Source organism: Leucopleurus acutus (genome assembly GCF_964270905.1).
Source record: "Leucopleurus acutus genome assembly, chromosome: 5".
NCBI lineage: Eukaryota > Metazoa > Chordata > Mammalia > Artiodactyla > Delphinidae > Leucopleurus > Leucopleurus acutus.
Window position 1 is genome coordinate 11,524,067 of NC_139147.1, and position 27,949 is coordinate 11,552,015.

At 40.0% G+C, this 27,949-nt stretch overlaps 1 protein-coding gene across 2 annotated transcripts; it reads left to right on the forward strand.

Moving 5' to 3' along the window:
- Nucleotides 1-27,949, forward strand: GART (phosphoribosylglycinamide formyltransferase, phosphoribosylglycinamide synthetase, phosphoribosylaminoimidazole synthetase). 2 transcript variants are annotated; one of them, XM_082839762.1, is made up of 22 exons: nucleotides 1-68; nucleotides 2,748-2,933; nucleotides 5,389-5,484; nucleotides 5,961-6,135; nucleotides 7,220-7,331; nucleotides 8,397-8,465; nucleotides 9,717-9,842; nucleotides 10,693-10,780; nucleotides 11,340-11,425; nucleotides 11,614-11,782; nucleotides 14,589-14,820; nucleotides 17,231-17,325; nucleotides 17,616-17,725; nucleotides 18,453-18,651; nucleotides 19,651-19,902; nucleotides 20,062-20,214; nucleotides 21,833-22,039; nucleotides 23,124-23,261; nucleotides 24,352-24,482; nucleotides 24,747-24,888; nucleotides 25,926-26,041; nucleotides 26,139-27,949. In XM_082839762.1, exons 2-22 carry the CDS (start codon nucleotides 2,789-2,791, stop codon nucleotides 26,328-26,330), a joined length of 3,033 nt encoding a protein of 1,010 aa, XP_082695888.1. In that variant the 5' UTR covers nucleotides 1-68; nucleotides 2,748-2,788; the 3' UTR covers nucleotides 26,331-27,949. The 2 variants fall into 2 exon arrangements, with proteins under 2 accessions (XP_082695888.1, XP_082695889.1); XM_082839763.1 differs by lacking the exon at nucleotides 9,717-9,842.

Sequence of the window (27,949 nt, forward strand, 5' to 3'; positions counted from 1 at the left end):
GGGAGAGTGGGCTCAGAGCGCGCAGCGGGGGTCTAAGTGCGAGCGCCCAGACAGCCTTGGGTACGTGGGTAAGTTTCCTCCGCTTTTCAGGAAACTACATTTATGGTTTGGTTTGGGGATTACTATCAGGAATTGGATGAAACTGTAGGAACTGGTTTGGCGGTAGGGATTGTCCTCTTATTTTTAATCGCAGTGGGTGAGGGTTGGCCATGTGCTTTTCAGTTTTAACTGAGGTTTACATTGTATCTATCACTTTCTCTGCTTTGTAAGGTGTCAGGGCCTTTTTGCATCTCTCTGCTTTTTTAGATTTTTTAGGTCATGCACCTAAATTGCATATTTTCTCATTTTGCATCGTTTGTCTCTAGCAGATTACTTAGTCCCATTTTGTAGTTGGTTTCTACCTTATTTTATTCACCAAGTCCTTTGTTTTGTTTTCTTTTTTTTGGCAATGCTGCACAGCATGCGATATCTAAGTTCCCTGACTAGGGATGGAATCCAGGCCCCCTGCAGTGGAAGCGCAGAGTCTTAACCACTGGACCGCCAGGGAAGTCCCAATTCACCAAGTCCTTTGAAATGGCTTTTCCTGGCTCTCTAATTCTCCTCGTGTTACCCATTTAGATGATTGAGGCCCAAGAAGGTTAAGTCCCTCAAGGTATCCCAGCTAGGAAGTCTTAACTCCTTAACTCAAACCTAGGCAACTCTGGCTGGCGGCCTCCTAGCCACTCCTGGGTGTAGATTCCCTCATGCTGAGTCCTAATCCTATTTCAGAGATCCGCGGCAGTAATCAGGATAATTTCCCTTCACTGACCCTCTTATTCAAACTAAACATAAATGTTTTCTCTAAATTTAAAGATACGTTCATTTTAGATATGTCGATACACGCGGCAAGTCTTTTCCAGTAAGCTAAAATAGTGTTTTTCTCCGAGATGATAATTTAGTAATTTTTTTCTTCCTCATATTTTCAACTGTTAAAGAGTACCTGAAGCAAAATTGGTTCCGTTGGAATCCAGGCTACATCCCCACTTATCTATGTGACCTGCAGCAAGTTACATAACCTAACTGAGCCTTACTTATTTATCTGCAAAGCGGGCATGGTAATCCTATCTGCCTCACAGAATTCTTAAGATTAAGTGAAGTAATTCGTGAAAAGCATTTAGAATAGCATCTGGCACGAAGTTAGTGCTCAAAAAATCTTCTTTATATTAGCAAATTATATTTTTCTTTAAACGTGTAATGCTAGCATCTCACGAGAAGTAACTGATTTCAGTTTTTCCTGTTATCAGTTCGCCTTCTACATAATTACATGTCTTCTGAAAATTAGTAAATGAATGTGACAAGTTATTCATTCCTTTGGCTTTTTTTTTCTTGTTAGAATTTCTTTCTCTCCCTAAAGCATCAATTTGGCAAAAGTAATAAATAAAATATAGCAGGTTAGCATTTACTACTGCTGAGTGTAAGAAATTGTACTAATTGTTTATAAATGTCATTTCAATTCTTACTAGGCCTCATAAGACAAATTCTCTTAATTCCACCTTTTATGATGTGAAGAAATTGAATTGCAGGTAGTAAGAGCTTAACCAGGGTCACACTGTTAGCTTGAGAGATAGTTGCCTATCCTGCCCAGGATCAAATGCCAGAACTAAGCAAGACGTGTTCAAATTTGATTTTTGCCTTCTGTACCAATTTTCTGGCATATTGCACTAACTTCTTAAATAGGGGTCAGCAAACTACTGCTCGTGTGCCAATCCTTCCTACTACCTGTTGTTGCCCACCAAATAAGAATAGTTTTTACATTGTTAAATGTTTGTGGGAAGAAAAGGAAAAGTGATGTTTCTGTGACACATGACAGTTATACAAAATTCAAATTGCAGTGTCCATAAATACAGTTTTATGGAAACACAGCCACAGTTATGCTTTATAAACCTCTGATAGCTTCCTGTTACTTAGAGAAGAAGTAGGCAAACTGTGACCTACAGCCAACTGCCTATTTATGTAAGTTTTTACTGGACACAGCCAGGCCACATTTGTCTCTTGTCCAAGGCAGCTTTCATACTACAGTGGCAGAGTTCAGTAATTGCAACACAGACTATATGGCCCTCAGAAAATATTTACTATTTGACCCTTTATGGGCTCTAGTCTTAAACATTTCTTTGAATTTATTGTAACTTTAAAGTCTATTATTTATAAGACTAAAGGTTTAAAAACAGTTATTTTCAATTTGGTGTCTAAAGTTAAAACATTTTCATTTTTAACTGAGATTTGATGACTTTTAAATCTTCTAAAAGTGAAGCCCAGGGACTTCCTGGTGGCCCAGTGGGTGGGAGTCTGCCCTCCCAATGCAGGGGCCAGGGTTCAATCCCTGGTCCGGGTAGCTGTATCCCGCATTGCATGCCGCAGGCAGCACTCTGCATGCTGCAACTAAAAGATTCCGCATGCCGCAACAAAGATCCCACATGCCATAGCTAAGACCCAGCACGGCCAAAATAAATAAATAAAAGTGAAGCCCAAAGAAGGGTGATTGTTCATAGATTTTGTTTTAATGCAATAAGGAGCTTTAAAGTACTGCTCTAATCCTTAAGAGTACACAGTCATATTTCTCAAATTATGAATCCTAGTTTTTCACAAATGAATTGCTGGGATAAAATGTTATTTGTATGATTACAAATAACTACTTAAATCATATTTAGAAATCATGGTTTCTAAAGTATATGTATTCTAAACTATCAACTGTGGTTTTCTTTCTGCAGCTTTCATTTTCCTGCTGAATTCCTGCTTTGCAGACTGAGCAATGGCAGCCCGAGTACTTGTAATTGGCAATGGAGGAAGGGAACATGCTCTGGCCTGGAAACTTGCACAGTCTAATCATGTCAAACAAGTGTTAGTTACCCCAGGAAATGCAGGCACTGCCTGCTCTGAAAAGATTTCGAACACTGGTAATCATTTTTTTGAAGTAAAAGTGAACGATTATAAATGATAAAACTGTCACTCACATCTCTTCTTTATAAAGGTCAATTGCTGTTCAGATTTGAATGCTTTTTTTAACCCAGAAATTTATGTGGTAATTTGAATACTTGCCATATGTTGTAATTTAAGGTATCCTGTTGTTCAGAGTGTATCATTTTCTTACCTTAGATTATTTTAAACCTTACAAAACACGTCCACTGAAAAAGTTACAAAATGCCTAATATAGGTTAAAGGTGTTTTGGTGTGTATTTTGGGGAATGCAAAATTGGGCAGTGCTATTAAATGTAAGTTCTGGCAATTCTTACTCCATAATAGATCTCAGCCTTCATCTCTTCCACTGGTAAATAGGAAAAGATGATCGGTTCTTATGCTGCATTAAATTCTTCAGTGACTTCTCATAGTAGTCAGCATAAAACTCAAACTACTGTCCTTACGAAACCCTCTGTGATCTGGCCTCTGCTGGCCTTTCCAGCCTGATCTTTTATAGCCCTTGTTTTCTTTTCACTGTGCCCTATCCATGCAGTCCTGCCAGTATCCCAAACAGAGCTGCCTTGGACTTTGTTCTCACTCCTAGCATGACTGGCTCTTCATCATTCAGGTCTCAACTTATGTTACCATCTCAAAGAGGACTTTCCTAAAGTTTCTAAGTAAAGCATGTTCACCCCCCAATTCATTTGTTTTCAATCATGAACTATTATCTGTATCTTCTTTTACTTTTGAGAGGAGACTGTATCTGTCTCCTATCTTCATTTCCCTCCCAGAACATAAGCTCTAGAATGTAAACTGCATGAGGGCAAGGAAGTCGCATGTCTTTTTTTTAATAAATTTATTTATTTATTTTTGGCTGCAATGGGTCTTCGTTGCTGCGCGTGGACTTTCTTTAGTTGTGGCGAGCGGGGTCTACACTTCGTTGCGGTGAATGGCCTTCTCATTGCGGTGACTTCCTTGTTGCAGAGCGCAGGCTCTAGGTGCGCAGGCTTCAGTAGTTGTGGCTCACGGGCTCTAGAGCACAGGCTCGGCAGTTGTGGTGCATGGGCTTAGTTGCTCTGCGGCATGTGGGATCTTCTAGGACCAGGGCTCGAACCAGTGTCCCCTGCATTGGCAGGGAGATTCTTAACCACTGCACCACCAGGGAAGTCCCGTGTCTCCTGTCTTATTTTGCACTGTGTGCAATGTGCCTAGTACCCTACGTGGCACATAATATTTATGGAGAGAACATAGACCCAGCAAGGTACCAACTGGGAGAAGATAATTGTGTACATAGGAGCAAAAATAATAAGAAAAAGATAAGAAAATATCTGCTTCCCTGGGATCTTAACTCTGGGAGTGAGGTATTGTATTTTTTTTTTTTTTAAAGAAATGGCACATTTTATCTAGATGCAATTGATGTTATACAGACCAGCCCATGAAAATCTCCCAATATTGTCATGAGGCTGCTATCACTTGTAGTGACAGGTTAGGTGTGTCATCTTCCTCTTGCCACCCTTTGCTGTGCTGAGGTAGTTGGCTCTGTTCAGCCCAGTTGTGTTTGCAGCTACTAACCCAGAGTGCATGGTACTCCATCCTTATCCCACTCAGGCAGTTCCTGTAGATTGAGAACTCTGCCTTTTCTGCACTTATCCCCTACACATCACAAATACCACATATGTACAGAGACTTCAGCCAGCTTAAGAATGGTGGCCCAAATAACAGTGAAGCAGAAGAGCGCCTATAGAACCTACATGATTAATATATGGTTGATCCTACTACTAGTTAGAACTCCCATCAAGAAAGAAAATTTACCTGGCTTGTACATTGGAGAAGTGAGCTAGGTCTTAAAAGTCATCTTTCAGTTCTTAGCTTAAACGTCTTTGCAAAGAGACCCTTTCTGGCTTAATCAGAAATAGCCTCCCAGTTTACCTCACATCAGATTTGCCTAATTGTTCACACTTTGTATTATTTTGCTTGGATATTTATAACTCAACATTCCCACAGTGAAATACAAGCATCTTAAATATAGGGACCCTGTTTGTGTTTACATCTTAACCTGGTGACTAGGACAGTATCTAGCATATAGCAGTTCTCAGTAAATCTTGAATGAATGACATTTAAAAGACCAGTTTCTGAGTATATTCTCTGGTACACTTTTTTGTTTACAATCAACACTGGCAACATGAACACCATAGTCAAGAAAGTATAGCTCTTGGAAAACTTACTCAGTTCTCTGCTATCACTGTAGTGATAACAAAGCAGAGAACTGAGCTTTGTTGGTTAGCCTGATTTACTGTGCTCTGAATTTCTCATGGTGAAACCCATCTGTACCAGTAAAAGAAAACCAACAATTAATAGGCATACCAAAGTATAGTACTTACATTTCAGATAGACAGTTAACTTAAAGAATGTTTTTATAAACAAGGTGGGTTTGTTTCTTTTTTCTTTTCACAGACATCTCAATCAGTGATCACACTGCCCTTGCACAGTTCTGCAAAGATGAGAAAATTGAATTTGTAGTTGTTGGACCAGAGGCACCTCTGGCTGCTGGTAAAGTTCATTGCTGTTTATTATTATGGTATACACCGTGCTAACAGGAGCTTGGAGATCATCTCATCTAATACATTTTACAGATGAGGATTTCTAATATAATACACTGAAAAAGCTTTCACCCTCTTGAAATTTATGGATTCCAGGATTTCCCCCCACCAAGCATCAGTAGTATGAATAATAAGACTAAATTTGAATGAGAGATCAAATTTGCAGCTGTAGGAAATATTTTGTTTTTATTCTGCTCTATTCTGGTGTCTATTTAATAATCCATATATTTGAATATCACACATGATTTTTGTTGGATTTGAATCATGTGTCAGTAGCATTTTGTTTATATCCTATATAAGACATGAAAAACGTAGTTATTCTCTGCCATTTGCTTCATCTCAATGTATATTTAGCCTGATCCTAATTCTTCAGAATGAAAAGGCCCTGCAGAGAGCTGGGCTACGGCTGCTTGTTTCCATCCCTAGGAATTGTTGGGAGCCTGACATCTGCAGGAGTGCGGTGCTTTGGCCCTACAGCAGAAGCAGCTCAGTTAGAGTCCAGCAAGAGATTTGCCAAAGAGTTTATGGACCGACATGGAATCCCAACTGCACAGTGGAGAGCTTTCACCAAAGCTGAAGAAGCCTGCTGCTTCATTATGAGGTAAATAGAAGATAGCCTATGAAGGGCACTTGTTATATGATATTTGAATATACGGGTCACTTTTATGTTACGAGTTTATAGTAAGATAATTCTAGGGGAAAACTCATAGGATGTAGACTGCCTTTTTCCAACATCAAAATAAAATGGCATTTACTCTTGCGGCCTTGCAGAAAGATAAATTTTTTTTTTTTAAGATAAATTTTTTAATGTTTGTTGCTGAATAGTTTCTAGGGGAAAAGGATACATTTGGTTGTATAGGCATTCCCTCTTAGCCAAATTGACACAGTGGCATCTTACCACATAAAGGATAGTGATTTTTTTCATCAATAATTAACTAGAGTGAGGAATCATCACTTGGCCTTCTGTCACCACTGTTCAACCCTAAATCTTAAAATTAAACATCCTGTTCTCTATTATATGGAGAACATTGAGCAATAAATGAATGTTGGTAGATACATGCCTTTGCCCCCTATTTTTGTTGACACTTTTCCTTTTTACCTGGTATGTTTTCTTTTTAGTTGGGTCAGTTTCATTCTTTGTTTTTTCTTCATCCTACATTGAATTTTATTATTTCCTAGTAGCCAGATACCTTCCAAGTAACAATTTTGTTACTTACTTTGGGTAAGTCTCCTTCTAGATCTCCAGTTCTACTCAACAGAAGAAACTACCAACAAGAGTTTCTTATGTGTACTTGGAGAAATGATCTGTGTATCCATGCTTATATTGGTCTTATACAGCTACATCTTTTACTTGAAGGAGAGCATGATTTTACTTTATATTGTATCTTAAAAGATCATTCCATATTCATGCTACGCAAGTGCTGTTTTCCCCCAAAGATTTTGCTTATATGATCTCATGATAAGTGAGAAAAGCAAAACTGTATATACCATATGACCACAACTATAAAGAAATACATAGGAAAAAAAAATCCTGGCAGGAAGTACATCAAAATGGTGTTAGCAGTTTTTTTTTTTTTTCTGCTTTTCAGTTGTTGCTATAGTATATTATTACACAATGCCAAAGCATTTTAAACTTTTGAATCTTAAAGATTTATTGGATATTGAAATTTACTCTGTCTTCACAGTGCAGACTTCCCTGCTTTGGTTGTGAAGGCCAGTGGTCTTGCAGCTGGGAAAGGGGTAGTTGTCGCAAAGAGCAAAGAAGAGGCCTGCAAAGCTGTACGGGAGATTATGCAGGTAAGTTGATGCCTCTTAAAAAGTTTATAATTTTCTAGTCACACTGGATAAATAAATACTGTTAAGCTTACAAATATTCCTCAAGGCAAGGAAAACGTATAGCAAACAGTTATTTTTCATAGTACTATGTATTATAATCCATCTCTATAAAAGGGCTATTACACATCTACACTGATGGCTAAACTATGATTCTGTTCTTTGCAAGTAAGTTCTGTTTAGCATCCTTTGTTGTCTGCTCTGAAAGGTAGAAAGTCCTCAGACTACAGAACATATAAATAAACACTCAACAATCCATGAGGACAAAAAAAGTATTTATCCTTTGTGTCTCAGGTCTAAGAAAAGTTAAGCAATGAATTAATATACTTTGCTTTTTATGATCCTTCTTGGTTGTTGTCGGTTTCTCCCCCTTGTGGAAATCTGTTTTCACAGACATTAGTATAATTATTGTAAGCAAACATAATTATAAGTCAGAAATAGAGTTAAATGGTAATGATGAAAACATCGGTTTTTCTGTTAACCTTATTTGAAACTGGAAAGCTGGATCCCCAGAAGAGTTTCAATGATGTGTTCATCTCATCTGTACCAGTGCTAACTCTACATCATTGCAACTCTGAAAATAGGAAACATTCGGGCTTCCCTTGTGCACAGTGGTTAAGAATCCGACTGCCAGTGCAGGGGACACGGGTTCGAGCCCTGGTCTGGGAAGATCTCACATGCCACAGAGCAACTAAGCCCGTGCACCACAACTACCGAGCCTGCGCTCTAGAGCCCGCGAGCCACAACTACTGAAGCCCGTGCACCACGATGAAGAGTAGCCCCCACTCGGGGCAACCAGAGAAAAGCCTGTGTGCACCAATGAAGACCCAATGCAGCCACAAATAAATAAATAAAATAAAAATAGGAAACATTCATACATGTTCCTTTGCAGCTTTCAGAGAGAGAAAGAGAAATTATAATACTAGTGCGTTGGTTCATAATACAAATGGTGCAAAATGACAACAGCCAATTAAGTAAATAATAAAAGCTTATAATTTATTTCTCTGTTTTGTTTTTATCAACAATAAGGATAAAGCTTTTGGAGAAGCTGGAGAAACAACTGTCATTGAAGAACTTCTTGAAGGAGAAGAGGTGTCTGTATGTATATTCATCTTTTGGACTTTTACAGAGTATAAGCTGTGTTATCTGACCTATGATCCCAAAAAAGGCTTGGTTTACTCTGGTCGCTTCATCCAAGAGCATAAACTGAACAGTTACACAGGAATTTGTATACGTTTAGTATTTCAGATACAAATGAAAAAAGAATTTATCTTCTTTTTTTAAAATATATAAACTTGGGGCTTCCCTGGTGGTGCAGTGGTTGAGAACCTGCCTGCCAATTCAGGGAACACGGGTTCGAGCCCTGGTCTGGGAAGATCCCACATGCCACGGAGCAACTGGGCCCATGAGCCACAACTACTGAGCCTGCGCGTCTGGAGCCTGTGCTCCGCAACAAGAGAGGCCGAGACAGTGAAAGGCCCACGCACCGCGATGAAGAGTGGCCCCCGCTCGCCGCAACTAGAGAAAGCCCTCGCACAGAAACGACGACCCAACACAGCCAAAAATAAATAAATAAATTTATTTAAAAATATATATATATATATATATAAACTTATTTATTTTTGGCTGCATTGGGTCTGTTGCTGCGCAGGCTTTTTCTAGTTGCTGAGAGCTGCGGGGCTACTCTTTGTTGCAGTGTGCGGGCTTCTCATTGCGGTGGCTTCTCTTGTTGCAGAGCACGGGCTCTAGGTGTGCAGGCTTCGGTAGTTGTGGCACATGGCCTCAGTGATTGTGGTTCTCAGGCTTAGTTGTGGCTCGCAGGCTCTAGAGCACAGGCTCAGTAGTTGTGGCACATGGGCTTAGTTTTCTCCGCAGCATGTGGGATCTTCCTAGAACAGGGTTCGAACCCATGTCCCCTGCATTGGCAGGCAGATTCTTAACCACTGCACCGCCAGGGAAGTCCGAAGAATTTATCTTCTTTTAATCATCCCCAGTGTAGCAGTAGGCAAATTGGACTTACATCATCCCCAGTGTAGCAATAGGCAAATTGGATTTATATCGCCCATTATTTAAACAGGGGAAAGGTTGAAATTTTTTACTTTGAGAGTAGCTTGATTTCCGCACCCCCCCAACCTAGCTCAAAAATTACAGATCCTTCAGAACAGAGTATACAGGATCTTTTGATTCTCGATCTAGGAAACTTAGGGTTATTTATGTTTTAAATCATTTTACTTTAAAAAAGAAAACTTTTCCTCTAATTAGAGTTAAGGTACATATAGTTCTCCTTATTAAATTATTTTTTTACTTTTTGGCATTTAAGGTTAAGTGGACCGTTTGTTTTCTCTACAGTGTCTGTGCTTCACTGATGGAAAGACGGTGGCCCCCATGCCCCCAGCACAGGACCATAAGCGATTGCTGGAGGGAGATCAGGGCCCCAACACAGGGGGAATGGGAGCCTATTGTCCAGCACCTCAGGTACTTCACAGAGGCTCAGCTGAAGTTCAGTAGTCATTTTTTGGTCTTCTCAAAGAGCTCTTAGGCACTTTCTGTTTTTTTTTTCTGTAAATGATATTACTAATGAGCAAATTGGTTTTCCTATTAAATGAAAAGTGTCTCTTCTGGTTTCACTCTAAAACTAACCTTTTCTAAAAGCCTTTGAGGAACTAACTTAAGTATCGATTGAACAGATCCTTCTAGCCCCTCCTTATTCATCATTGGATATCCAGGGCCCTATACACAAGTGCTCAGTAAAAGTGGGTATGGTGAATTGAGAACCAGGTCAGACTACCATTTGTTCTTCTAGTCTTTCTACTTCATAACAGATAGAGCATGTTTCCAAACAATTCCTTGACAATGTTTATGAAAAATATGCATTGAGCATATTATAAATAAATTAGCACTTCAGAAACTCACCCATTTCCTTTCACTGCTGATAGTTATAATTGTTTGTGCTAATAATATAGTGCCTTTTAGATATTTTTCTTAAGTAGAAGATTAAAAACCAAACAGGGTTTACTTTAGACTTTGTGTATTAAAACTACCATTTGGTAAAAGTGATTTTATTTACGTATATTTTTTACTTAAAAAAAATTGTTTACTTATTTATTTTGGCTGCACTGGGTCTCAGTTGCAGCATGTGGACTCTTAGTTGCAGCATGCATGTGCAATAATTTCTACAATTAATTTATAAACTCTAGATTCTCAATTTATAGGCTAATGAGGTATGCATAGAATATACTATAAGTATACAAAGGAGCCTCAGTGTGGGCGAGGACTTTTTCAGTTAAATACCAGTTACATTTAAATAAGTCTCTATGTTCCCTAGGTTTCTAAGGATTTGTTGCTAAAAATTAAAAATACTATTCTTCAGAAGACAGTGGATGGCATGCAGCAGGAGGGTGTGCTATACACAGGTAAGCATATTGATGTCATTGTGGACATTATTTATAAAGTAAGTTTGCAACATTTTCTTTTTTTATAAATTTATTTATTATTATTTATTTTTGGCCACATTGGGTCTTTGTTGCTGCACACGGCTTTCTCTAGTTGCTGCAAGCACGGACTACTCTTCGTTGCAGTGTGCGGGCTTCTCATTGCGGTGGCTTCTCTTGTTGCGGAGCTTGGGCTCTAGGTGCCTGGGCTTCAGTAGTTGTGGCACACAGGCTCAGTAGTTGTGGCTCACGGGCTCTAGAGCGCTGGCTCGGTAGATGTGGTACATGGGCTTAGTTGCTCTGCGGCCTGTGGGATCTTCCCAGCAGGGCTTGAACCCATGTCCCCTGCATTGGCAGGTGGATTCTTAACCACAGTGCCACCAGGGAAGCCCACCATTTTCTTTTTTTAATTGACCACTGTTATAACATTTGTTACGGCCATTCCAAAACTTTCAGTACTATAAGTTTATATTCTGATTTTCATAGTCACAATACAGTGTCTTCATTATAGACTCTTTTTTTTTTCCATTTTTTAACGAAGGTATCCTGTATGCTGGTATAATGCTGACCAAGGATGGCCCAAAAGTTCTGGAGTTTAATTGCCGTTTTGGTGATCCAGAGTGCCAAGTAAGTAATAAAGATAATAATATAAAGTGTTACTTTGTAGAATATGTGTGCTGTTTTAATCTTAGGATTTATCAGCCTTGAAATAATTACCTTTGAGAAACATATGCAAGTTCTGGTATCCCAGTGAATAAAATGTCTAAGGACAACTGAAGTTTCTCTTAGTTGCCATGTTGATTATGTTTTTCCAGGTGATCCTCCCACTTCTTAAAAGTGACCTTTATGAAGTGATTCAGTCTACCTTAGATGGCCTGCTCTGCACATCTCTGCCTGTTTGGCTTGACAACCGCACTGCCGTAACTGTGGTCATGGCAAGTAAAGGTTATCCAGGAGACTACACCAAGGGTGTAGAGATAACAGGTGAATATCAGAGAACAAAAGGTTGGATTGCAATGTGACAGGTGACCAGTACCACAGTAGGCCTTTGTCCCATTCAATGTTGTGTTCCTTTTAAGGGTTTAGAGACATCAGTAACCTTTTAGGGGTTTCTAACATAAGCATGTTGCTTGTTGGATACAGGTGTCCAGATATCCAAAATTACTGTATTTAAAGAACTGCCGTCCGTTTCTCTTCCTGCACAGCGAAGACTTAAGTGGGCCTAGCTAAGTTTCCAGAGAATCACCCAGTGCTGCTTTTCTCGTCCATCCTCCAAGAGCCAAGAAGATAATAGGAATGTATGAGAGTTGGAGGAACTTTAATATAAATGACATCAAGGAGAAAATTTCAGGGCTTGATCTCTGAATGATCACAAATTAACCCCCCAGTTTGCAGTGCACCCCATGGTCACTTTGATGGCAGAATTAAAAGTTTCAGAAGTATAGCCTTCTCTTCTGTTTCTCCTTATAGGAGGTGAGGCATCTAGTTAAATGATGTTAGATAAAGCAGTGTTTTAAAATGCTAAATAAGTTCCAGCACGATAAGGCCAACACCAGGCCTTTAAAATCCCTAGCAGGCTGTCATTTGGCCTCCCTTAATACCCCAATACTGTGTTTGAGTCAAACACCCTATTTCTGTCTTACCCAGACAGTAAGTCCATTGCCCTGTGCGTCCCACACATGGCAGCTGTGCAGTTAGGAGCTGATTGCCTTTTAAAATGAAGAAAGGGAAGGGATAGAATCAAGATCTTTTGTATTGGTGAAATTTCCCTAAGATTGGGGTAACAAGTGTCATAGTTATTTCTGACACCCCAATATTGGGTGTTACTGATACCACCACATACTTGAGTACCTGTGACTGAACGCTCCTATGTTATAAAAACACCTGGAGGGACCTCCCTGGTGGTCCAGTGGGTAAGACTGTGCTCCTAATACAGGGGGCCCAGGTTCGATCCCTGGTCAGGGAACTAGATCCCTCACGCGTGCCACAACTAAGAGCCTGCATGCCACAACTAAGACCCAGAGCAGCCAAAATAAATAAATAATATATAAATATTTTGAAAAAATAAAAACACGTAGAGAAGACACGATATTATAAACAACTACAATAAAAAAATGTTTTAAAGAAAATTTGATACAGCAAAAAATAAAAAACACCTAAGGAAGATGTGTATTAACAGATTACCAAATATGGTGCTAAAAGAGAAATGGAAAAGGACAAACTAGGGATATGAAAGTTTTTTTGGGGGGACTTCCCTGCTGGCACAGTGGATAAGAATCCGCCTGCCAATGCAGGGGACATCTGTTCGAGCCCTGGTCCGGGAAGATCCCACATGCCACGGAGCAACTAAGCCTGTGCACCACAACTGTTGAGCCTGTGCTCTAGAGCCCATGAGCTTAGAGCCCGTGCTCCACAACAAGAGAAACCACCTCAATGAGAAACCCGTGCACCACAATAAAGACTAGCCCCCGCTCACCACAACTAGAGGAAGCCCGCACACAGCAGCAAAGACCCAACTCAGCCAAAAATAAATTAATTAATAAGGAAAAAAATTTCTTTTTAATTAAGAGGTTGTCTTTTTATAAACTGTCCGTGTTGGTCATTTCAGAATTTAGAAAACACAGTCTAATAATATTTTAAATGTAAAATATATATGTGAGATCTTAAAACTAATTCAAAAGAAAATGAAGCAGGGGACTTCCCTGGTGACACAGTAGTTAAGAATCTGCCTGCCAGTGCAGGGGACACGGATTCGATCCCTGGTCCTTGAAGATCCCAATTGCCACGGAGCAACTAAGCCTATGCACCACAACTACTGAGTGTGTGCTCTAGAGCCCACAAGCCACAACTACTGAAGCCTGCATGCCGTAGAGCCCGTGCATCACAACTACTGAGCCCACTCGCTGCAACTAGAGAAAGCCCGCACACAGCAACGAAGACCCAACGCAGCCAAAAGAAAAAAATGAAGCCAGGGATTTTCTTTTAGGCTGAGCCCTAAACCTGATTTAAATCATATTTGTCTTAAAATTTTACAATTGTTGTATTAGGGAAAAGATTAAGAATATGTTTTGCATTGCAATGATCTTATTGGTTTTTTTAAAAAAGAAAGCAACTTTATTTAGTTGGCTATGATAAAGCAAAAAGATATTCTTTTACTCTTCAGTAAAAAATGTGATCAAATGCAGGATTTAGGGCTTCCCTGGTGGCGCAGTGGTTGAGAGTCCGCCTGCCGTTGCAGGGGACATGGCTTCGTGCCCCCATCCGGGAAGATCCCACATGCCGTGGAGCGGCTGCGCCCATGAGCCATGGCCGCTGAGCCTGCGCGTCCAGAGCCTGTGCTCCGCAACGGGAGAGGCCCCAACAGTGAGAGGCCCGCGTACCGCAAAAAAAAAAAAAAAAAAATGCAGGATTTATTCATGATGTTTAGGTTTTGTTAATTTTTTTTTTTTAACTTTTAGGGAGAAAATAACTTCATGCTTCTAGTTTCAAACTTTTCAGGGCTTAGCTTCTTTTTTTTTTCCTTCCTTATTGAAATAATCATTCTTACATGAGATTTATGATAACACAAGGTTTTAGTAATACAGTTATCACCCTAGAGCAGAACAGACTGTTCTTAGGAGAAAGGCTGTATTTACTATAATATTACATTAATTCCTTTCTGATAGGATTCTTGTGAAGATTCATTTAAGTGAAATAAAGATTTTATTTTAAAAAAAAACTTCTGGAAATTATAAGCCACAGTGTAGAATATTATTACTGCAATTGATATGTCAAATATGCTCTCTTACAGGGTTTCCTGAGGCTCAAGCTTTAGGACTAGAGGTGTTCCAAGCAGGCACTGCCCTAAAAGATGGCAAAGTGGTGACTAACGGGGGTAGGGTCCTTACAGTAACGGCCATCCGGGAAAATCTCATCTCAGCCCTTGAAGAAGCCAAGAAAGGACTAGCTGCTATAAAGTTTGAGGGGGCCATTTATAGGAAGGACATTGGCTATCGTGCCATAGCTTTCCTCCAGCAGCCCAGGTAAACTTCCGACCAAGGTGATTATAGCACAGCTTCAGAACTGGCATAAATGGTGATGTAGAAAACTCCATTAACCCTGTACTAAGTCATTCTGTATTCTTAACTCTATGAGACTGATCTGATTTTTTTTTATATATATATATATAAATTATTTTTTTATTTTATTTTTTGCTGTGTTGGGTCTTCGTTGCTGGTGTGGGCTTTCTCTAGTTGTGGTGAGGGGGGCTACTCTTCGTTGCGGTGCTCGGGCTTCTCATTGCGGTGGCTTCTCTTGCTGCGGAGCACAGGCTGTAGGTGTGCAGTCTTCAGCAGTTGTGGCTCGCGGGTTCTAGAGTGCAGGCTTAGTAGTTGTGGCTCATGGGCTTAGGTGCTCCGTGGCATGTGGTATCTTCCCAGACCAGGGCTCGAACCCGTGTCCCCTGCATCTGCAGGCAGATTCTTAACCACTGTGCCACCAGGGAAGCCCGACTGATCTGATTTTGATTTGCATTTAGTTTGAATTGAAACTACTAGTTACAGCAATATTCAAATGAAATGGAAAAAACTTCATGGTAGCTCATGTTTGAAAAGCTCAATAAGATCAGTGCTGTTGAAAGATTTTTTCACATTGTACGTTTTAGATATATGCAATCAGTTGTCAATTCATCAATAAAGAAGGGGGAAGGGATTTTTTTTCCTTGAGTTATCATATATTTATATATTACTGTTGTATTTATCTTTTTTTAATAAATTTATTTATTATTTACTTTTGGCTGCATTGAGTCTTCATTGCTGCACGTGGGCTTTCTCTAGTTGTGGCGAGTAGGGGCTATTCTTTGTTGTGGTGCACAGGCTTCTTGTTACAGAGAACGGGCTCTAGGTGCACAGGCTTCAGTAGTTGTGGCACACGGGCTTAGCAGTTGTGGCTCTCAGGCTCTAGAGCACAGGTTCAGTAGCTGTGGCACCCGGCCTTAGCTGCTCCACGCATGTGGGATCTTCCTGGTCCAGGGCACGAACCTGTGTCCCTGCATTGGCAGGCAGATTCTTAACCACTGTTCCACCAGGGAAATCCCTGTTGTATTTATCTTAGTTCATGATTTTGTCAAAGAATTCAGGATGAAAATATTGGTTGTCTAACTTTGCAACTTTATTTGATTGTACTATAAATTTTGGCCATCTCATTTGGTCACTGCATTTATATTTATTACTGAAATGTATTTTGTAAACCCTTTATTGATTCATTTATTGTCATATACAACTAACTCTTCTTTTGTAAAATCAATGAACTATTAACTGCAAATGTGGGTATTTTGATCTCATCACAATTACTATTGCTTATTGAGTTCATCTATGAGAAATAAATATGTTTTAGGACAAAATGAGAAATTTTTAGCAACTTAATCATTAATTCAAGTTACATTATTACTGATAGGCAAATTTTTTAAGGTTAAATAATGGAATTTTTTTGAACATTAAAATACCATGCTAAAATTTTATTTTTTATTTTAAAATGACTAGATTCTATTGAAGTGACCTATTTCAAGTGACTTGAAATCTTAATACTCATCTGATTCTTCAAAGATGAAGAAGATGAGAGGCTACAGTGCCAATTGCTACCTGACAAAAGAGTTGTTTTTAACCAGTAGAACTTCGTTTCCTATACAAGCATGACCCCAGACTGCTAACTTTATTGGAGTTAACTGCCACATCTCTCTCAAGTCTGTACCCTGGCACCTTGCTTCTAATAAAACTTGACATATTTCTTCACGTATCCCTGAACCCCACTAATCCAGAGTTGTCATTTTTGTAAGGCAAGACTAATGAAGTCACATTGCCATTTATAAACTTGATCTCTAAATGTACTGTTCCAACTTGTTGGCACTATTATAGATGGAAATGATGCACTGAATATCATTACCTGGTTTTGCTTTTTTTGGAGTTTTTTAAATCTTATTTCTTACTGTCTTTAGTTATAAGGAAACATACAGTTCTCTATTATTGCAGTAAGGGCTCAGTTTCATTATTGAGGATTTCTTTGTAGAGTCCTTATAATCCTAATTTCCACTTTTTTGACTCCGTTTTGGCACTCCTTTCCTTCCCATACCAAAATTGAACAGAGAAATATTACGGCCAAATATTGGTATATTTAACTGCCTGTGACAAGTACTTCTGGAAGAAATAGTTAAGTTAGCGAGGTAGTTACAAATAGTGAAGTTCCAAATAGTGATGATCAACTGAGGAGGTTGTTTAAACACATTTCAATTCCTAGGACCTGCCCTAGACCAGCTAAATCAAAATCTCTGGATATGGCCCAGCGTATTGGGGGATATGAAAATCACTAGTGATATCTTCTGCTTTAAATAATATTTTAAGGTTAAAATAATTCTTCCCTGGCATTTAGGTGATGTCTTTGTTTTTTTAAACTCTTTAGGGGCCTGACTTACAAGGACTCTGGGGTAGATATTGCAGCTGGAAATATGCTGGTCAAGAAAATTAAGCCTTTAGCAAAAGCCACCTCCAGACCAGGTAAGTCAGGGCCTGTCCTTTGCTAGTTCATTAACCGTGACAAACATTGTATATTGATTTGTGCTTTGTAGTTTACTGAGGAAAATGTTCCAGATTAATGCCAAGTTGCTGTAAGTCTTGCCCTATTTAAGCCAAACTCATAGTGTTCGGCTTTCTTATCTCTAACACTAAAAGCATTTCTTACCCATGATCTTAAACTCAAAAGGATATGTATACCCCTTTAATATCTGCTTTCTTGATCAACTCTTTGCTGTTGAAATGCAGCAAGTAATTAATTTTCTCTCCAACAGGCTGTGATGTTGATCTTGGAGGTTTTGCTGGTCTTTTTGATTTGAAAGCAGCCGGTTTCAACGATCCTCTTCTGGCCTGTGGAACAGACGGCGTTGGAACTAAACTGAAGGTAATCAGACACCTATGTGAGTAAAGGCCTTTTATGAAAGATATGAAAGAATTTACTGTGTATCAAATACATATCTTTCGGGACTTCCCTGGTGGCGCAGTGGTTAAGAATCCGCCTGCCAATGCAGGGGACAAGGGTTCAAGCCCTGGTCCGGGAAGATCCCACATGCCGCAGAGCAGCTAAGCCTGTGAGCCACAGCTCCTGAGCCTGCACTCTAGAGCACGCGAGCCACAACTACTGAGCCTGCGTGGCACAACTACTGAAGCCCGCATGCCTAGAGCCCGTGCTCCGCAACAAGAGAAGCCACTGCAATGAGAAGCCCGCGTGGCGCGATGAAGAGTAGCCCCTGCTCGCCACAACAGCCCACGTGCAGCAACGAAGACCCAATGCAGCCATAAATAAATAAACAAATAAAATACATATCTTTCCCCTCTTGACATATATGCACTAAAGAGAACCACACCAAGTAATCATACAGTTGGCTACAATAGCTACGTGTTTCTAATAACACAGTGTTGGTGAGACTATATCCGGATAGAAGGGTTATCTTAGGGGAAAAAAGGGAATACTTTCGGACCAAGCAGCTTATCGGAATTTAGTGTTCTTTTGTCTTTAGGTGTTCAGAGCACCTAGCCAAAAGTCAGTAATATTGTTAGCCTCCACTGATAATTGACAAGATATAGGTTGGAGCTTATTCTCTTATGTGGATGTTTATATTCTTCTGTAGATTGCCCAGCAGTGCCATAAACATGAAACCATTGGTCAAGATTTGGTTGCGATGTGTGTAAATGATATTCTGGCACAAGGAGCAGAGCCCCTCTTTTTCCTCGATTACTTTTCCTGTGGAAAACTTGACCCCCGTACAGCTGAAGCTGTTGTTGCTGGAATCGCTAAAGCTTGTAAAAAAGCCGGATGTGCTCTCCTCGGTATGATCATCCATTTTAATCACACATCCTTCTTATGTATTTCAGCCCTAGGTACAAACATGATCGGTTACCAGTATACCTAACGAGACAAACTATGTGTCACAAGACGAAGCAAGTAAAATATAGATGACACCACCTAAGGACCACTTAGACCTTTGTGCCCTCGAACCCTCCCCTCAAGGCTTGGTCCCCAGACTGAGACTCATACTCCACCATCGCCCAGGCCTTATCTTCTCCCTGATCCTTAGCCACCATTTCACTCCCATCTCTCTCAGTGGCCTCCTGGACAGACAGGGTAGGGGGCTGTTTCCTCCTTATGGCCCTGCAGCAGAGGCAGATCGGGTCTTGGCTTTCTGAGTCTTAACTTAAGCCTTATTTTCCCACAGAAATGACACTAAGAATAAAATGTACCCAAGGTTTACAGAAATATTAAATACATACATGAGAATTTTGAACACAGTTAATTTGTAGGTTGACCAAGGAACAAAGCTACCTATTTTATATTACCATTTCTGTGGACAGGTATGTCCCCAAAGCCAAACTTGCCTTTCAGCCATCTTTGAGAACAGTTCCTAATTCGGATCTGCCTGCCTAGACCCTGTCTTTACACAGTATCGTGGTAGTATGAACTATGACATATTTTTTAGGCCAGGGCATTTAGAGTTAGGCAGGTCTGATTAAATCACTTCTCTAAGCCTGTACCATTATTGGAACATAGAGTGATTGTAAAGATCAAATATAGGTGAAAGCATTTCTGAAACTAACTGCTAGAGAAATGGTGTTATATTCAACTGAGTATTCATCCCGTAAAAATAATGATGTTTGGCTATACTCACCCTTTGTGGAAATTAGCACTATTTCCCCTGAAATCATGCTTAGATGTTTGCGGAATACAGCTTTTGTTTAATTGTTCATATGAAGAGTAGCTGGTGTCACTACTTCCTAGACAGGTTTATAATATCCGGTGATTTCTTTGCTCTTGTTTTCTCTTTCTGCCAGGAGGTGAAACGGCAGAAATGCCTGACATGTACCCTCCTGGAGAGTATGATCTAGCCGGTTTTGCCGTTGGTGCAATGGAGCGGGATCAGAAACTCCCTCACCTGGAAAGAATCACTGAAGGGGACGCTGTTATTGGAATAGCTTCATCTGGTCTTCACAGCAATGGATTTAGCCTTGTGAGGAAAATTGTAGCGAAATCTTCCCTTCAGTACTCCTCTCCAGCACCTGATGGCTGTGGTGGCCAGGCCTTAGGTAAACATACTCACATTTAAACTCTCCTGCTTGGGAATGTCTGAGCAACCACTTAGTTGGGTTAGGCTTTCGTTACTTAAAGTTAGAATGGAACAAACTGCATATGTTTTGGTTTTATATTCATAGACTAAGTTTTTGTCTCATCTTCCTAATATACAGGTGATTTACTTCTAACTCCAACCAGAATCTACAGCCATTCACTGTTACCTGTCCTGCGTTCAGGACATGTTAAGGCCTTTGCACATATTACCGGTGGGGGATTGCTAGAAAACATCCCCAGAGTCCTACCTCAGAAATTTGGGGCGGATTTAGGTAAGACTGCTAAAAAGAACGTTTGCTCAGAAAACTGTTATGAGAAAAAATACATTGTGGAAGGAAACTTTATGGGTAGTTAGTACACATATGATTATGTGGAAAATTCTTTTTTTTAATATTATATTTATTTATTTGGCTGTGCCAGGTCTTAGTTGCGGCATGCAGGACCTTTTTAGTTGTGGCATGCAGAATCTTTAGTTTTGGCATTCGAACTCTTAGTTGTGGCATGTAGGATCTAGTTCCCTGACAAGGGATCAAACCCGAGCGCCCAGCATTGGGAGTGCAGAGTCTTAGCCACTGGACCACCAGGGAAGTCCCTACCTGGAAAATTCTCAAATCATTGGGGCTTCTTGTGGAAAAAATAGGACTGACCCTTTTCCACCTTTTCTCGCTTCATTAGCCATGTTTATAAGGCATAAAGTCCTCATGTAATTGACTTAGATGAAATCCTTTAAGCAGATTCTCCAAGGGGGTCAGTAAGCTCAAGCTCTATCAAAATGGAATCAGGAACATGCTGGGAAGGGAAGTGGTAGTTATTAAATAGTCTGTGCAGGGGATAAAGGAGACCTGAACCAAGGCATAGAGAAGGGAAACAGATTGGAGAACCATTTTGTGCTTAGAAGGAAAAAAGAAGTCCCAAGTTTCTAGTTTAGTAGGTGAGTAGATTTGGAATAGGAAGTGGAAATACAGTGTTTTACATCTTTGAAGTATTTATTGTAGTGTTTTTGTGAGCAGAAGTTAAGTTGGGTACTTATATGCAGATAGTAATAGTTAATCACAAAGAGAATAGGAGGGACCAAAAGGTTGTTCCTCAATATTCCACCCACCTTAAAGTTTGGCAGAGGTAGAATTTCTAAAAAAAGAATAGTCAAAATCAGGCAGTAAACCATGTAAAAGTATCAACTCCGAGCAAGGATTTCAACATGACACTGGTTAGCAGTGTCAAAAAGCAGCTTGGTGAGGATAGATACCACCCCCCATATATTGGAGCAGGGGGTGATGGCAGAGATACAGAGACAATGAGTGAAGATTGCTGTTTCAGGAAACTTATTGGTTGGGAATTCCCTGGTGGTCCAGTGGTTAGGGATCAGTGGTTTCACTGCAATGGCCGGTTTCAGTCCCTGGTCAGGGAACTAAGATCCTGCAAGCCATGCAGCAGGGCCAAAAAAAAAAAAAAAGAATTTTATGTGTGTGTCTATATAGGTATTACCTAAAATTTTTTATTAGAGATTTTTGTTGTATTAGAGGATAGGTTCTTACACCTAAATCTAGATTTTTTTTTTTTTTTTCACATTCACAAAAGGGTAGTATGCTGACCTTTACTGGAATTCAGCCATTAGAGCATCTAATTCATTAGGGGATTTCTAAGAATCTAGTTAGTTAACGCAGCACAAAACTTCACTCAATCGTGAATACTGGCCAAGTGTGACAAGAAAAGTGTTCTTAATGCCTGAGGTACAAATGGATCCCAAAAAATCTTCTGAAAGGCCCGTTTATAGTTTTACCCTCTATAAAATAGCAGTGCTGGTTTTAATTTCCATAGGCTTGTATATGTACATACTTCTATACTTTGTGTCAATAATAGGTTAATTGAACAACTCTTGCCTGTTTTCAGATGCCCAGACCTGGAGGATCCCCAGGATCTTCTCGTGGTTACAGCAGGAAGGACACCTCTCTGAAGAAGAGATGGCCAGAACATTTAACTGTGGGATTGGGGCTGCCCTCGTGGTATCAAAGGATCTGACACAGCAGATTCTGCAGGATATTCAGCAGCACAAGGAAGAAGCCTGGGTGATCGGCAGAGTGGTTGCATGTCCTGAAGGTAACTGTTCCTTATTTAGTTGCTCTGTTTCAAGCCATTGATAGGCACCTATCTTTACGCAGCTGTAACATGAAAACACCCATGCCAGTAATACCATGCATCTCTTCATTTCTGCCTCAGGGCTCTGACACCTCTGTGTAGCAGTCACATATGCACAACTACACCCTGCAGGACAGCCCTTGACCAGCGGGGTGAGAACTAGTGAATAAATGCCCACTTTAGGGACAGAAGAAGGGAGCGGTTCTGAGGCACAGTCTACATGGCTCCTTTGAGGGTCTCAGTGGAATCAAGCCCCAATTGCCCACAGTGGTGACCAGTTTAATAACACACTCTTATATTGGCTCTTGCCCATCCTCATTCTGGTTCCCTAGGATCACTTCCCAAAGTAATCACCTCGCATGTAAGACCTTGTCTCAGGCTCTGCTTTGTGGTTCAGCTCAATTCAAGGCGTAGTGAGCAAACACCCTGACCAGTACTGTGTATGACCTAGAACTGTTAGAAGTACCAGAAATTGGCAGACTGACAGAAAACCAACTCAGTTTCTCCAACAGAGATGTCAAGGCTTGTTAATTTTGTCTGTATCTGCCTTTCATCCCTTTATTGTGTGGCTTTCACCTTCAGGCAGGCTCTCCAAATACCGGAAAGATGTCTTGAGCCCACATCCTTCAACTCACATTGCAGTAAGAGAGGCCCTCTCTTTCTCAACATCCTATATCAAGTCTTTGAATAGCCTTGCTTGGGTCACACGCCTACCCTTGAAGCCAAGAGGTCATAGCACTGTTGTGGATGCAAGACTTGCGGGAAAGGGGAGACAGAACACTGGCAGGCAGTAACATATCCACTTTATATTTAGATATAGTGCTGTACCTTTTAGTTGAAGTGGGCAGTTATATATGTTCACCATCAGGAAGTTTGTATGAATGAGTGACAATAAGTAAAGCAAACGTATTATTTTAGTCCTTGCATATCTTATTTTCAGAATAAAATACAGTACTCTAAAGTTTTTATAGAACACTTCTCTTTCCATATTACTGTTAATTCACAGTTGTTCTTTTTTTATTTATTGGGTGTGTTTGAAACAAAGGTTCTCCTCGTGTGAAAGTCAAGCATCTGATTGAAACCATGCAAATAAATAGATCAGTATTGGAGAATGGCACCCTGAAAAATCATGTCTCTGTTCAACCAAAAAAGGCAAGAGTAGCTGTCTTAATATCTGGGACAGGTGAGATGTGGCTTCCTCTTTACTATAGAGCTGTAGAAATGCTCTTCCTTTTCTCCCACCCACACCCCCCCCCCAAAAAAAAAACCCTCCTTCCGACTGTGAGAACACTCTCAGTACTGGGGCCTAGGTATCATTAAGGAGTGTTATCTTTTCTACATCCTCAGTCTTTCCACTTTCTCAGGCATTTGAAGCAGCTTCTAAAGGAAGAGTAGAGGGTGTGGGGAAGATGGTTGAAGAGAGAGAAGCTAGAAAAGACAGAATGGAAATTCCAACTTCTTTTGAATCATAGCTTTGTAGTTGAAAAGTCTTAGGACAGTTGAGGCTTTTTTAAATTGTTAATAGTAACAATACAAAATTTGTGTTTGACTCTGCGGACAGCAGAGTAAAGTCCTAAGAGCATTGTATTCTCTCATATGGATGGATATAGTATGATTCTTTTTTCCTTTTATTTTTTTTATTTGCACCATGCCATGCAGCTTGTGGGATCTTAGTTCCCTGACCAGGGATTGAACCCAGGCCCTCAGCAGTGAGAGCAGAGTCCTAACCACTGGACGGCCAGGGAATTCTGTCCACTGTTTTAAGTAACATTGCTATGAACATTCTTTTAAATATACAATAAGTTTGTAAGTGCATATCTGGTTATTTCTTTAGGTTAACTTTCCCAGAAGTATAATTGCTTTACAAGTCTATTTTAAGGTTTCAATATACTTTAGATCCAAGTTGATGGTAAAGCAAAGAAACTACTGTAAGGGTCATAGTGGTTTATTCTTCTTCAGAGGGTTGATTTTTTTGCTTAATTAAGCAGCTTATTCCTCATCAATCAGTCTTAAAATCATGTTATACTGTTTCTACTGGTCTGCTAAATCATATTATTTTGCAGGAGCAATTACGTATCCTTGAACCAGGAGTGCCTATGTTTTTGTAAGATACTAATCCATTATTCTAAGAGGAATGGAATTTTAAAGCCTCACATATTTTGCCAGTCTTTTCTAAGACATTTTTATTCAAAAATCTTGACCATTCCCTATTCAAAATGGTATAAACGTTTTAAAGAAGTGTGCACTCACCTGTGCTTTTCTCCCTTTTTCAGGATCAAACCTCCAAGCTCTCATAGACAGTACTAGGGAGCCAAGTAGCTCTGCACACATCGTTGTTGTGATCTCCAACAAAGCAGCAGTGTCTGGCTTAGATAAAGCAGAAAGAGCCGGAATTCCCACCAGAGTAAGTTACTTTGAAAAGTATCTTTCAAGATTACTTACACTCATAATCTGCCCCCAAGTGTTCTTTGGATGCCTGGATTTGAGGTTGGTGCTGGGCTTGCCTTTATATTCATCCTGTCCGTTCCTTAATTCTTGACATCACGTGTATCTTCAGAAGGAGTTGAAGTAGAGTCTATATAAAGGTTGAGGTTTAAATTATTTTTGGTAATTTGGAAATGGATTTGGTAATTTGGAAATGGATTGTACTTATCTTTTTCTATTCTAGGTAATTAATCATAAATTATATAAAAATCGTGCAGCATTTGACACTACAGTAGACCAAGTCCTTGAAGAGTTCTCCACAGACATAGTCTGTCTTGCAGGATTCATGAGAATTTTATCTGGCCCCTTTGTCAGAAAATGGAATGGTAAGCAAAAATAGTTTGATACTACATTGAGGAATTGACTGAAAATGGGCTATAGGGTGGTGAACTTGCCAAACAATCCCAGTCATGGTATTTACTGTGACGGTTTATTCTGACACACGTCATAACTGAATTTCCTTTGCCTTTAGCCCAAAGAATAATGATTTATTATCCTGCTGTCTCTATCAGTTTTCTTTGGCCTGCTGTAATTACGGTTTCGAATGTAGCTTAGGTTGGTTTCACATTACTGCAAACATATTATTTCATCTTCTGGATAAATATTGGGAAGAGACTTTTTTACTTGTTTAGAAGCAAGAGAAGGTGACTCTCTGTATCCCAAAATAGAGTTCCTCTTCTGAGGAACTGTGAACCATTGCCAGAAGATGGAAAGGAAGGCATTGTTGCCAGATAACATAGTGTCTGCTGTTAATGCGTTTCCCGCAGAAGTTTTGACTGCTTCCTGTGGTTCTTTTTTGTGCACATATTTGGTCAATAAATGTATTTCCTCTTCGGAGAGTTTGTTTTCTTAAGTGAATATAGTTAGAGCACTTGTGGTGTAATATACCACAGGCAATGCTTTTGGTGACATAAGGCACACAGACTGACTAATCCGGCATCTGTGGATTAGTCACATGTGAACATGCCACTTCATGGTTAGAAGTCAAGCACATAGACACTACGCAGGAACCTCCTGTCTTTCTAATATTATGTGCCAGGGACAAGCTGAATTTTCTTCAAGAGCCCTATATGATCCAGATTAGAACCCCTCCCATCCAGCTTTGAGTCAGTGCAGGCGCCTGTTCAGAAGCCCCTTGGTGTGTCTTCAGCTGTGCAAGGCAGAAACCTGCTGCTCCCAGGGCCTCCTTGGATGAGAACGTGTATTTCACTTTTCCTCATTTCTGTCTTTGACAAAGAAAACACCCATCCTAGAAAAACCTTGCTCCTATTGACTCCTGATTCTAGACAGGAAAGTGTATGTTCCTTTGACAGAATACATAGGGTTTTTTAATTCTGACCACTATGTTTTAATTAATTTCCAGGGAAAATGCTCAACATCCACCCATCCTTGCTCCCTTCGTTTAAGGGTTCAAATGCCCATGAACAAGTCCTGGATGCCGGGGTCACCGTCACTGGGTGCACCGTGCACTTTGTAGCTGTGAGTATGTCTCTTTCTACCAAAATCTTATTAGTATTTAATGTAAATTGTACTTGGCAGAAGTAATGTTCAAAACTTTCTCATTTTTCTTTTCCAGGAAGATGTAGATGCTGGACAAATTATTTTACAAGAAGCTGTTCCGGTGAAGAGGGGTGACACTGTTGAAACTCTATCTGAAAGAGTAAAATTAGCAGAACATAAAATATTTCCCTCAGCCCTCCAGCTGGTGGCCAGTGGAACTGTACGGCTTGGAGAAAATGGCAAGATCTGTTGGGTCAAAGAGGAATGAAGCATCCTAATCCAAGAATGGAGCCAGCTTTGAAAGAATTCTAGCTGCTTGCAGGGTGACTTTTATCGTGGACTCAGCCTGAAAGACATCTAAGACATATATGTATTGCTTCCAGTGGTCTTTCAGGTTTTACCTGTTTGGGGCCTTTTTGTTCATCATCAAAACAGGCATTCAGAATTCCTTTTACTTTCAGCCAAATAAGATACCAAAACTTAATCTTTCTTATATATTCGTTTTCGAAGAGCTAATAAGTCTAATAAGTTAATATCTCTTCCCCACATTGTATATCTGTACTGATCTGAATTGAGACTTCTCTAATTATTCTGATCCTAAGTTGGTGTCATAAAATTTTGAGGTAGTTCCCATTTCTGAGGGATAGTGTTCTTTGTACTTTGAAATATCATTACACATTCCTATAATAATTGACAATTTTTGTAACACCCAGATTTTAGCTTCACAGTTGGGGAGGATGGAAGGCAATCTACTCAGACTAGTAAAGAGTATAATGGGACTGCATGATTTCCCACTCTAGCCAGTCATTTCTAATGTGGATATGCAGTTCTGGAACTGGGAGGTCTAGGTTGACATACTGGGCCACATGTGCATGACCCTACACATAGGACCACATTTCTGTCATCGCTGAGCAAACAGGGAATGGCCACCTGGCCCGTAGGCAGCCAGCCAGCCTTAGACTGCTGAGCCACCTTCAGGGTGGCCTGAGAGCTCTGCCTGCCCAACAGGGGGGCACCTTACTGGAAGGGTACCTTGAAGCCCTGTTCAAGTCCTCCCTTGGAGTTTAAACTCAAAACTTAACGGCACAGGACTCTTACAGTAGTTATATACAGAAGAGAGTAAACTCTCGCCTTAATACAGGAAAGAGGGTCAAGAGAAGCAGAGTGCCAGAAAAAAGGACAGACACCTTTGCCAAGAGACCCTCATCACTGCCTCTGGTGCAAGTCAGTTTCCCCAGGCAGCTGGCCAACATTACCCTACCTCTCCTTGACCGTAGTCAGCAACTGTCATCAAATGATGTCCAGGTACATCATTTTACATAGGTGTCTTTGCTGCAGAAACAGTTGACTCACCTTTTTCTAGAGAGCTCACTCAACATAATAAGCACCTATTGTGTATATGCCAAACTATCCTATGAAGTTTTTAGAAAGTTAGAAGATATAAAGGAAAATGTTATTGGTTGATAAAATCATATACTGTAATAAAAGTAGAAGCTGGTACCAGGGTAAATTAGAAAAATCAATAAGAGTTTTTGACTTTAGAAATACGATTTTCCAGCCCTTATTTAGACACTAAAAGGAACCTGGACACCACGGAAGGTAGCTGATTCAATATCTTCAGATAGGAAGAATCAAAGTGTGTCTGAAATATGTGGTTGACAGAAACCAAAAAGAAAAAGTTGAAAGTAGCAGGGATGATACTGAAAGGACAGAGGAGTCAGCTGAAAGGGTGTCCTACTGTCTAGTTTGTGATAAACAATATTATTTGGACATGTTGAGTGTGTGAGCAGCTGTTGGTTTATAGTGATACTCAAAAGGTCATTTAAGTTATGAAAAAGACAATGCATAGAAGGGTGAAAATGTTAGTTTTTTATTAATGTAATAAAT